The 12,848-nt window shown below is 44.1% G+C and overlaps 1 protein-coding gene across 1 annotated transcript in view; it reads left to right on the top strand.

The window, feature by feature from the left end:
* Nucleotides 1-12,540, top strand: part of RUFY2 (RUN and FYVE domain containing 2) — a 293,646-nt gene extending 281,106 nt beyond the window's left edge. Inside the window, exon 12 of the mRNA XM_053691600.1 lies at nt 12,357-12,540. Coding sequence (XP_053547575.1) covers nt 12,357-12,462 — 106 coding nt within the window. The 3' untranslated portion in view covers nt 12,463-12,540. The remainder of the gene's footprint in view (nt 1-12,356) is intronic.
* The last annotated feature ends 308 nt before the right edge of the window (nt 12,541-12,848 follow it).

Raw genomic sequence — 12,848 nt, 5'->3', positions numbered from 1 at the left:
CCCGACATCGCCGACACCTACATCATGTTGTTAACCCCTAATCTGCTACCCCCGACATCGCCAACACCTACATAATGTTATTAACCCCTAATCTGCCGCCCCCGACATCGCCGACACCTACATAATGTTATTAACCCCTAATCTGCCGCCCCCGACATCTACATAATGTTATTAACCCCTAATCTGCCGCCCCTGACATCGCTGACACCTACATAATGTTATTAACCCCTAATCTGCCGCCGCCGACATCGCCGACGCCTACATAATGTTATTAACCCCTAATCTGCTGTCCCCGACATCGCCAACACCTACATAATGTTATTAACCCCTAATCTGCGCCCCCGACATCGCCACCACTAAATAAAGTTATTAACCCATAAACCTCTGGCCTCCCACATCACTACCACTAAATAAACCTATTAACCCCTAAACTGCCAGCCCCGCCCATCTCAACAATCTAAATTAAACTATTAACCCCTAAACCCTAACACCCCTAACTTTAACATAATGAAATTAGATCTAAATGAAAGTTACAATTATTAACTAAATACAAAGTTACCTGAGTTACACTAACACCTAACATTGCAAAAAATAATAAAAATGATTCCTATTCTAATGAAGTCAGAAGAGAACAAACTCCTTACAGGTAAATGTTTAAACCATTAAAGGTACTAAAGAGAGAGAGAGACACACACAGGAAAGAGAGACACACACGCAGGAAAGAGAGAGAGAGAGAGAGACACACACGCAGGAAAGAGAGAGAGAGAGAGAGACACACACGCAGGAAAGAGAGAGAGAGACACACACGCAGGAAAGAGAGAGAGAGAGAGAGACACACACGCAGGAAAGAGAGAGAGAGAGAGAGACACACACGCAGGAAAGAGAGAGAGAGAGAGAGAGACACACACGCAGGAAAGAGAGAGAGAGACACACACGCAGGAAAGAGAGAGAGAGAGAGAGACACACACGCAGGAAAGAGAGAGAGAGACACACACGCAGGAAAGAGAGAGAGAGACACACACGCAGGAAAGAGAGAGAGAGAGAGAGAGAGAGACACACGCAGGAAAGAGAGAGAGAGACACACGCAGGAAAGAGAGAGAGAGAGACACACACGCAGGAAAGAGAGAGAGAGAGACACACACGCAGGAAAGAGAGAGAGAGAGACACACACGCAGGAAAGAGAGAGAGAGAGAGACACACGCAGGAAAGAGAGAGAGAGAGAGACACACGCAGGAAAGAGAGAGAGAGAGACACGCAGGAAAGAGAGAGAGAGAGACACACACGCAGGAAAGAGAGAGAGAGACACACGCAGGAAAGAGAGAGAGAGAGAGAGACACACGCAGGAAAGAGAGAGAGAGAGACACACACGCAGGAAAGAGAGAGAGAGAGAGACACACACGCAGGAAAGAGAGAGAGAGACACACACGCAGGAAAGAGAGAGAGAGACACACACACGCAGGAAAGAGAGAGAGAGAGACACACACGCAGAAAAGAGAGAGAGAGACACACGCAGGAAAGAGAGAGAGAGAGAGAGACTCACACGCAGGAAAGAGAGAGAGAGAGAGAGAGAGACACACACGCAGGAAAGAGAGAGAGAGAGACACACACGCAGGAAAGAGAGAGAGAGAGAGACACACACGCAGGAAAGAGAGAGAGAGAGAGAGACACACACGCAGGAAAGAGAGAGAGAGAGAGAGAGAGAGAGACACACGCAGGAAAGAGAGAGAGAGAGAGACACACACGCAGGAAAGAGAGAGAGAGACACACGCAGGAAAGAGAGAGAGACACACGCAGGAAAGAGAGAGAGAGAGAGACACACACGCAGGAAAGAGAGAGAGAGAGACACACACGCAGGAAAGAGAGAGAGACACACACGCAGGAAAGAGAGAGAGACACACACGCAGGAAAGAGAGAGAGACACACACGCAGGAAAGAGAGAGAGAGACACACGCAGGAAAGAGAGAGAGAGAGAGACACACATGCAGGAAAGAGAGAGAGAGAGAGAGACACACACGCAGGAAAGAGAGAGAGAGAGAGAGAGACACACACGCAGGAAAGAGAGAGAGACACACACGCAGGAAAGAGAGAGAGACACACACGCAGGAAAGAGAGAGAGAGACACACACGCAGGAAAGAGAGAGAGAGACACACACGCAGGAAAGAGAGAGAGAGAGAGAGAGACACACGCAGGAAAGAGAGAGAGAGACACACACGCAGGAAAGAGAGAGAGACACACACACGCAGGAAAGAGAGAGACACACACGCAGGAAAGAGAGAGAGAGACACACACGCAGGAAAGAGAGAGAGAGACACACGCAGGAAAGAGAGAGAGAGACACACGCAGGAAAGAGAGAGAGAGAGACACACACGCAGGAAAGAGAGAGAGAGAGAGAGACACACACGCAGGAAAGAGAGAGAGAGAGACACACGCAGGAAAGAGAGAGACACACACGCAGGAAAGAGAGAGAGACACACACGCAGGAAAGAGAGAGAGAGACACACACGCAGGAAAGAGAGAGAGAGACACACACGCAGGAAAGAGAGAGAGACACACACGCAGGAAAGAGAGAGAGAGACACACACGCAGGAAAGAGAGAGAGACACACACACGCAGGAAAGAGAGAGAGAGACACACACGCAGGAAAGAGAGAGAGAGACACACACGCAGGAAAGAGAGAGAGAGAGAGAGACACACACGCAGGAAAGAGAGAGAGAGAGAGAGACACACACGCAGGGAAGAGAGAGAGAGAGACACACGCAGGAAAGAGAGAGAGAGAGAGACACGCAGGAAAGAGAGAGAGAGAGAGACACACGCAGGAAAGAGAGAGAGAGAGACACACGCAGGCTAGAGAGAGAGAGACACACGCAAGGGAGAGAGAGAGAGACGCGGGCTAGAAAGAGAGAGAGACAGACACGCAGGTTAGAGAGAGAGAGAGACACACACGGGCTATAGAGAGAGAGAGAGAGACACACGCAGGCTATAGAGAGAGAGAGACACACGCAGGCTATAGAGAGAGAGAGAGAGACACGCAGGCTAGAGAGAGAGAGACACACGCAGGCTAGAGAGATAGAGACACACGCAGGCTAGAGAGATAGAGACACACGCGGGCTAGAGAGAGAGAGACACACGCGGGCTAGAGAGAGAGAGACACACGCGGGCTAGAGAGAGAGAGACACATGCGGGCTAGAGATAGAGAGAGAGAGAGAGAGAGACGCAAGCAAGAGAGAGAGAGAGAGAGACACACGCGGGCTAGAGAGAGAGACATGCAGGCTAGAGAGAGAGACAGACACACAAGGGAGAGAGAGAGACACACGCGGGCTAGAGAGAGAGAGAGAGACGCACGCAGGCTAGAGAGATAGAGACACACGCAGGCTAGAGAGATAGAGACACACGCGGGCTAGAGAGAGAGAGACACACGCGGGCTAGAGAGAGAGAGACACACGCGGGCTAGAGAGAGAGAGACACATGCGGGCTAGAGATAGAGAGAGAGAGAGAGAGACGCAAGCAAGAGAGAGAGAGAGAGAGACACACGCGGGCTAGAGAGAGAGACATGCAGGCTAGAGAGAGAGACAGACACACAAGGGAGAGAGAGAGACACACGCGGGCTAGAGAGAGAGAGAGAGACGCACGCGGGCTAGAGAGAGAGAGAGAGACACACGCGGGCTAGAGAGAGAGAGAGACACACGCGGGCTAGAGAGAGAGAGAGAGACACACGCGGGCTAGAGAGAGAGAGAGACACACGCGGGCTAGAGAGAGAGAGACACACGCGGGCTAGAGAGAGAGAGACACACGCGGGCTAGAGAGAGAGAGAGACGCGGGCTAGAGAGAGAGAGAGACACGCAGGCAAGAGAGAGAGAGACACGCAGGCAAGAGAGAGAGAGACACGCAGGCAAGAGAGAGAGAGACACGCAGGCAAGAGAGAGAGAGACACGCAGGCAATAGAGAGAGAGACACGCAGGCAAGAGAGAGAGAGACACGCAGGCAAGAGAGAGAGACTCATGCATAAAGAGAGAGAGACTCATGCATAAAGAGAGAGAGACTCATGCATAAAGAGAGAGAGACACGCAGGCAAGAGAGACACGCAGGCAAGAGAGAGAGAGAGACACACAGGCAAGAGAGAGAGAGAGACACGCAAGAGAGAGAGAGACACGCGCAGGCTAGAAAGAGAGAGAGAGACACGCAGGCTAGAGAGAGAGAGACACGCAGGCAAGAGAGAGAGAGACACGCAGGCAAGAGAGAGAGAGAGAGACACGCAAGAGAGAGAGACATGCAAGAGAGAGAGAGACATGCAAGAGAGACACGCAAGAGAGAGAGAGACACGCGCAGGCTAGAAAGAGAGAGATAGACACGCAGGCTAGAGAGAGAGAGGCACACAGACAAGAGAGAGAGAGACACATGCAGAAAGAGAGAGAGACACGCAGGTAAGACCGGTAACAGACAGGAATAAGATAGACATCTAACAGACAGGAATAAGATAGACATCTAACAGACAGGAATAAGATAGACATCTAACAGACAGGAATAAGATAGACATCTAACAGACAGGAATAAGATAGACATCTAACAGACAGGAATAAGACAGACAGCTAACAGACAGGAATTAGACAGCTAACAGACAGACAGGAATAAGACAGACAGCTGTTAGCTGTCTTATTCCTGTCTGTTAGCTGTCTTATTCTTGTCTGTTAGCTGTCTAATTCCTGTCTGTTAGCTGTCTAATTCCTGTCTGTTAGCTGTCTGTCTAATTCCTGTCTGTTAGCTGTCTGTCTAATTCCTGTCTGTTAGCTGTCTGTCTAATTCCTGTCTGTCTTATTCCTGTCTGTCTTATTCCTGTCTGTCTTATTCCTGTCTGTCTTATTCCTGTCTGTCTTATTCCTGTCTGTCTTATTCCTGTCTGTCTTATTCCTGTCTGTCTTATTCCTGTCTGTTAGCTGTCTTATTCTTGTCTGTTAGCTGTCTTATTCCTGTCTGTCTTATTCCTGTCTGTCTTATTCCTGTCTAACAGACAGGAATAAGACAGACCGCTAACAGACAGGAATAAGACAGACCGCTAACAGACAGGAATAAGACAGACCGCTAACAGACAGGAATAAGACAGACCGCTAACAGACAGGAATAAGACAGACCGCTAAAAGACAGCAATAAGACGGACAGCTAACAGGCAGGAATAAGATGGACAGCTAACAGACAGGAATAAGATAGACAGCTCACAGACAGGAATAAGATAGACGAATAAGATAGACAGCTAACAGACAGGAATAAGATAGACAGCTCACAGACAGGAATAAGATAGACGAATAAGATAGACAGCTAACAGACAGGAATAAGATAGACGAATAAGATAGACAGCTAACAGACAGGAATAAGATAGACGAATAAGATAGACAGCTAACAGACAGGAATAAGATAGACGAATAAGATAGACAGCTCACAGACAGGAATAAGACAGACCGCTAACAGACAGGAATAAGACAGACCGCTAACAGACAGGAATAAGATAGACAGCTAACAGACAGGAATAACATAGACAGCTAACAGACAGGAATAACATAGACAGCTAACAGACAGGAATAAGATAGACGAATAAGATAGACAGCTAACAGACAGGAATAAGATAGACGAATAAGACAGACAGCTAACAGACAGGAATAAGATAGACAGCTAACAGACAGGAATAAGATAGACCGCTAACAGACAGGAATAAGATAGACGAATAAGATAGACAGCTGTCTATGTTATTCCTGTCTGTTAGCTGTCTGTCTTATTCCTGTCTGTTAGTGGTCTATTTTATTCTCCCTGTTAGCTGTCTAACAGACAGGAATAAGACAGACAGCTAACAGACAGGAATAAGATAGACAGCTAACAGACAGGAATAAGATAGACAGCTAACAGACAGGAATAAGATAGACCGCTAACAGACAGGAATAAGACAGACCGCTAACAGACAGGAATAAGACAGACCGCTAACAGACAGGAATAAGACAGACCGCTAACAGACAGGAATAAGATAGACCGCTAACAGACAGGAATAAGATAGACAGCTAACAGACAGGAATAACATAGACAGCTGTCTATCTTATTCGTCTATCTTATTCCTGTCTGTTAGCGGTCTATCTTATTCCTGTCTGTTAGCGGTCTATCTTATTCCTGTCTGTTAGCGGTCTATCTTATTCCTGTCTGTTAGCTGTCTTATTCCTGTCTGTGAGCTGTCTTATTCCTGTCTGTTAGTTGTTTATCTTATTCCTGTCTGTTAGCGGTCCGTCTTATTCCTGTCTGTGAGCTGTCCGTCTTATTCCTGTCTGTGAGCTGTCCGTCTTATTCCTGTCTGTGAGCTGTCTATCTTATTCCTGTCTGTGAGCTGTCTTATTCCTGTCTGTTAGCTGTCTATGTTATTCCTGTCTGTTAGACGAATAAGATAGACAGCTAACAGACAGGAATAACATAGACAGCTAACAGACAGGAATAAGACAGCTCACAGACAGGAATAAGATAGACAGCTCACAGACAGGAATAAGACGGACAGCTCACAGACAGGAATAAGACAGACAGCTAACAGACAGGAATAAGATAGACGAATAAGATAGACAGCTATCTTATTCCTGTCTGTTAGCTGTCTGTTATTCCTGTCTGTTAGCTGTCTATCTTATTCGTCTATCTTATTCCTGTCTGTTAGCTGTCTATGTTATTCCTGTCTGTTAGCTGTCTATCTTATTCGTCTATCTTATTCCTGTCTGTTAGCTGTCTGTTATTCCTGTCTGTTAGCTGTCTATCTTATTCGTCTATCTTATTCCTGTCTGTTAGCGGTCTATCTTATTCCTGCCTGTTAGCTGTCCGTCTTATTCCTGCCTGTTAGCTGTCCGTCTTATTCCTGCCTGTTAGCGGTCTCTTATTTCTATCTTTTAGCTGTCTATCTTATTCCTGTCTGTTAGCTGTCTATCTTATTCCTGTCTGTGAGCTGTCTTATTCCTGTCTGTTAGCTGTCTATCTTATTCGTCTATCTTATTCCTGTCTGTTAGCTAACAGACAGGAATAACATAGACAGCTCACAGACAGGAATAAGATATACAGCTAACAGACAGGAATAAGATAAACAGCTAATAGACAGGAATAAGATAGACAGCTAACAGACAGGAATAAGATAGACCACTCACAGACAGGAATAAGATAGACCACTCACAGACAGGAATAAGACAGACAGCTAACAGACAGGAATAAGATAGACCACTCACAGACAGGAATAAGACAGACAGCTAACAGACAGGAATAAGACAGACAGCTAACAGACAGGAATAAGACAGACAGCTAACAGACAGGAATAAGACAGACAGCTAACAGACAGGAATAAGACAGACAGCTAACAGACAGGAATAAGACAGACCACTCACAGACAGGAATAAGATGGACAGCTCACAGACAGGAATAAGATGGACAGCTCACAGACAGGAATAAGATGGACAGCTCACAGACAGGAATAAGATAGACAGCTCACAGACAGGAATAAGACAGACAGCTCACAGACAGGAATAAAACAGACAGCTCACAGACAGGAATAAGACAGACAGCTCACAGACAGGAATAAGACAGACAGCTCACAGACAGGAATAAGACAGACAGCTCACAGACAGGAATAAGATAGACCACTCACAGACAGGAATAAGATAGACCACTCACAGACAGGAATAAGATAAACAGCTCACAGACAGGAATAAGATAAACAGCTCACAGACAGGAATAAGATAAACAGCTAACAGACAGGAATAAGACAGACAGCTGTCTGTCTTATTCCTGTCTGTGAGCTGTCTATCTTATTCCTGTCTGTGAGCTGTCCATCTTATTCCTGTCTGTGAGTGGTCTATCTTATTCCTGTCTGTGAGTGGTCTATCTTATTCCTGTCTGTGAGCTGTCTATCCTATTCCTGTCTGTGAGCTGTCTTATTCCTGTCTGTTAGCTGTTTATCTTATTCCTGTCTGTTAGCTGTCTATCTTATTCCTGTCTGTGAGCTGTTTATCTTATTCGTGTCTGTTAGCTGTTTATCTTATTCCTGTCTGTTAGCTGTTTATCTTATTCCTGTCTGTTAGCTGTCTATCTTATTCCTGTCTGTTAGCTGTCTATCTTATTCCTGTCTGTGAGCTGTTTATCTTATTCCTGTCTGTGAGCTGTTTATCTTATTCCTGTCTGTTAGCTGTTTATCTTATTCCTGTCTGTTAGCTGTTTATCTTATTCCTGTCTGTTAGCTGTCTTATTCCTGTCTGTTAGCTGTCTGTCTTATTCCTGTCTGTGAGTGGTCCATCTTATTCCTGTCTGTGAGTGGTCTATCTTATTCCTGTCTGTTAGCTAACAGACAGGAATAAGACAGACAGCTAACAGACAGGAATAAGATAGACCACTCACAGACAGGAATAAGATAGACCACTCACAGACAGGAATAAGATAGACCACTCACAGACAGGAATAAGATAGACCACTCACAGACAGGAATAAGATAGACCACTCACAGACAGGAATAAGAAAGACCGCTCACAGACAGGAATAAGATAGACCGCTCACAGACAGGAATAAGATAGACCACTCACAGACAGGAATAAGATAGACCGCTCACAGACAGGAATAAGATAGACCGCTCACAGACAGGAATAAGATAGACCGCTCACAGACAGGAATAAGATAGACCGTTTACAGACAGGAATAAGATAGACCGCTCACAGACAGGAATAAGATAGACCGCTCACAGACAGGAATAAGATATACCGCTCACAGACAGGAATAAGATAGACCGCTCACAGACAGGAATAAGATAGACCGCTCACAGACAGGAATAAGATAGACCGCTCACAGACAGGAATAAGATAGACCGCTCACAGACAGGAATAAGATAGACCGCTCACAGACAGGAATAAGATAGACCGCTCACAGACAGGAATAAGATAGACCGCTCACAGACAGGAATAAGATAGACCGCTCACAGACAGGAATAAGATAGACCGCTCACAGACAGGAATAAGATAGACCGCTCACAGACAGGAATAAGATAGACAGCTCACAGACAGGAATAAGATAGACCGCTCACAGACAGGAATAAGATAGACCGCTCACAGACAGGAATAAGATAGACCGCTCACAGACAGGAATAAGATAGACCGCTCACAGACAGGAATAAGATAGACCGCTCACAGACAGGAATAAGATAGACAGCTAACAGACAGGAATAAGATAGACCGCTCACAGACAGGAATAAGATAGACCGCTCACAGACAGGAATAAGATAGACCGCTCACAGACAGGAATAAGATAGACCGCTCACAGACAGGAATAAGATAGACCGCTCACAGACAGGAATAAGATAGACCGCTCACAGACAGGAATAAGATAGACCGCTCACAGACAGGAATAAGATAGACCGCTCACAGACAGGAATAAGATAGACCGCTCACAGACAGGAATAAGATAGACCGCTCACAGACAGGAATAAGATAGACCGCTCACAGACAGGAATAAGATAGACCGCTCACAGACAGGAATAAGATAGACCGCTCACAGACAGGAATAAGATAGACCGCTCACAGACAGGAATAAGATAGACCGCTCACAGACAGGAATAAGATAGACCGCTCACAGACAGGAATAAGATAGACCGCTCACAGACAGGAATAAGATAGACCGCTCACAGACAGGAATAAGACAGACAGCTCACAGACAGGAATAAGATAAACAGCTAACAGACAGGAATAAGATAAACAGCTCACAGACAGGAATAAGATAAACCGCTAACAGACAGGAATAAGATAGACAGCTCACAGACAGGAATAAGATAAACCGCTAACAGACAGGAATAAGATAGACAGCTCACAGACAGGAATAAGATAGACAGCTCACAGACAGGAATAAGATAGACAGCTCACAGACAGGAATAAGATAGACAGCTAACAGACAGGAATAAGATAAACAGCTAACAGACAGGAATAAGATAAACAGCTAACAGACAGGAATAAGATAAACAGCTAACAGACAGGAATAAGATAAACAGCTAACAGACAGGAATAAGATAGACCGCTCACAGACAGGAATAAGATAGACAGCTCACAGACAGGAATAAGATAGACAGCTAACAGACAGGAATAAGATAGACAGCTCACAGACAGGAATAAGATAGACAGCTCACAGACAGGAATAAGATAAACAGCTAACAGACAGGAATAAGATAAACAGCTAACAGACAGGAATAAGATAAACAGCTAACAGACAGGAATAAGATAAACAGCTCACAGACAGGAATAAGATAAACAGCTAACAGACAGGAATAAGATAGACAGCTCACAGACAGGAATAAGATAGACCGCTAACAGACAGGAATAAGATAGACAGCTAACAGACAGGAATAGGATAGACAGCTCACAGACAGGAATAAGATAAACAGCTCACAGACAGGAATAAGATAAACAGCTAACAGACAGGAATAAGATAAACAGCTAACAGACAGGAATAAGATAAACAGCTAACAGACAGGAATAAGATAAACAGCTAACAGACAGGAATAAGATAAACAGCTCACAGACAGGAATAAGATAGACAGCTCACAGACAGGAATAAGATAGACCGCTAACAGACAGGAATAAGATAGACAGCTAACAGACAGGAATAGGATAGACAGCTCACAGACAGGAATAGGATAGACAGCTCACAGACAGGAATAGGATAGACAGCTCACAGACAGGAATAAGATAAACAGCTCACAGACAGGAATAAGATAGACAGCTAACAGACAGGAATAAGATAGACAGCTAACAGTCAGGAATAAGATAGACAGCTAACAGTCAGGAATAAGATAGACAGCTAACAGACAGGAATAAGATAAACAGCTAACAGTCAGGAATAAGATAGACAGCTAACAGTCAGGAATAAGATAAACAGCTAACAGACAGGAATAAGATAAACAGCTAACAGTCAGGAATAAGATAAACAGCTAACAGACAGGAATAAGATAAACAGCTAACAGTCAGGAATAAGATAGACAGCTAACAGTCAGGAATAAGATAAACAGCTAACAGACAGGAATAAGATAAACAGCTAACAGTCAGGAATAAGATAAACAGCTAACAGACAGGAATAAGATAAACAGCTAACAGACAGGAATAAGATAAACAGCTAACAGTCAGGAATAAGATAAACAGCTAACAGACAGGAATAAGATAGCTAACAATCAGGAATAAGATAAACAGCTAACAGACAGGAATAAGATAAACAGCTAACAGACAGGAATAAGATAAACAGCTAACAGACAGGAATAAGATAAACAGCTAACAGTCAGGAATAAGATAAACAGCTAACAGACAGGAATAAGATAGCTAACAATCAGGAATAAGATAAACAGCTAACAGACAGGAATAAGATAGCTAACAATCAGGAATAAGATAAACAGCTAACAGACAGGAATAGGATAGCTAACAATCAGGAATAAGATAAACAGCTAACAGACAGGAATAAGATAGCTAACAATCAGGAATAAGATAAACAGCTAACAGACAGGAATAAGATAGCTAACAATCAGGAATAAGATAAACAGCTAACAGACAGGAATAGGATAGACAGCTAACAGACAGGAATAAGATAAACAGCTAACAGACAGGAATAAGATAGCTAACAATCAGGAATAAGATAAACAGCTAACAGACAGGAATAAGATAGCTAACAATCAGGAATAAGATAAACAGCTAACAGACAGGAATAGGATAGACAGCTAACAGACAGGAATAAGATAAACAGCTAACAGTCAGGAATAAGATAAACAGCTAACAGACAGGAATAAGATAAACAGCTAACAGACAGGAATAAGATAAACAGCTAACAGTCAGGAATAAGATAAACAGCTAACAGACAGGAATAAGATAGCTAACAATCAGGAATAAGATAAACAGCTAACAGACAGGAATAAGATAGCTAACAATCAGGAATAAGATAAACAGCTAACAGACAGGAATAGGATAGACAGCTAACAGACAGGAATAAGATAAACAGCTAACAGACAGGAATAAGATAGCTAACAATCAGGAATAAGATAAACAGCTAACAGACAGGAATAAGATAGCTAACAGACAGGAATAAGATAAACAGCTAACAGACAGGAATAAGATAGCTAACAATCAGGAATAAGATAAACAGCTAACAGACAGGAATAGGATAGCATTCTGGGAGTGGACCTTTTTAGTCATTAAGTAATATGCCCCTAGGGATCTGTTGTGCACAAAGGGTCGTAGCACAAACAGACTGAGCGCATAAAGTGTAGGAGGTACCTTGTTTAGTGCAATAAAATGACATCATAAATGTACTAAACATACTAAATGTTTTGTGTCATCAACAGAAATGACAGAGAGACAATGAGCCAAACCAGGAGCTTCCCGATGTCCTTTGTGACCAGCGCAAGTGCCGCGCCGCAGTATAAACTGATTAAGGATATATCCTTTTAGCAGTGTAAAGAGACTGTGCAACCGAGAGCCTTATCTGCTGTACATATACATGTGTAATAATAAAAGCATAAAAGCACACGCAGTATATACTAATCACATACATATCCTTATAGTGTAAAGAGACTGTGCAACCGAGAGCCTTATCTGCTGTACATATACATGTGTGTACCAATAAAAGCACACGCAGTACATATCCTTATAGTGTAAAGAGACTGTGCAACCGAGAGCCTTATCTGCTGTACATATACATGTGTGTACCAATAAAAGCACACGCAGTACATATCCTTATAGTGTAAAGAGACTGTGCAACCGAGAACCTTATCTGCTGTACATATACATGTGTGTACCAATAAAAGCACACGCAGTACATATCCTTATAGTGTAAA

The sequence above is a fragment of the Bombina bombina genome, chromosome 9 (assembly GCF_027579735.1).
Source record: "Bombina bombina isolate aBomBom1 chromosome 9, aBomBom1.pri, whole genome shotgun sequence".
Classification (NCBI taxonomy): Eukaryota; Metazoa; Chordata; class Amphibia; order Anura; family Bombinatoridae; genus Bombina; species Bombina bombina.
Note: the sequence above shows the minus strand (reverse complement) of the source record. Positions and strands in the feature narration are given on the sequence as shown.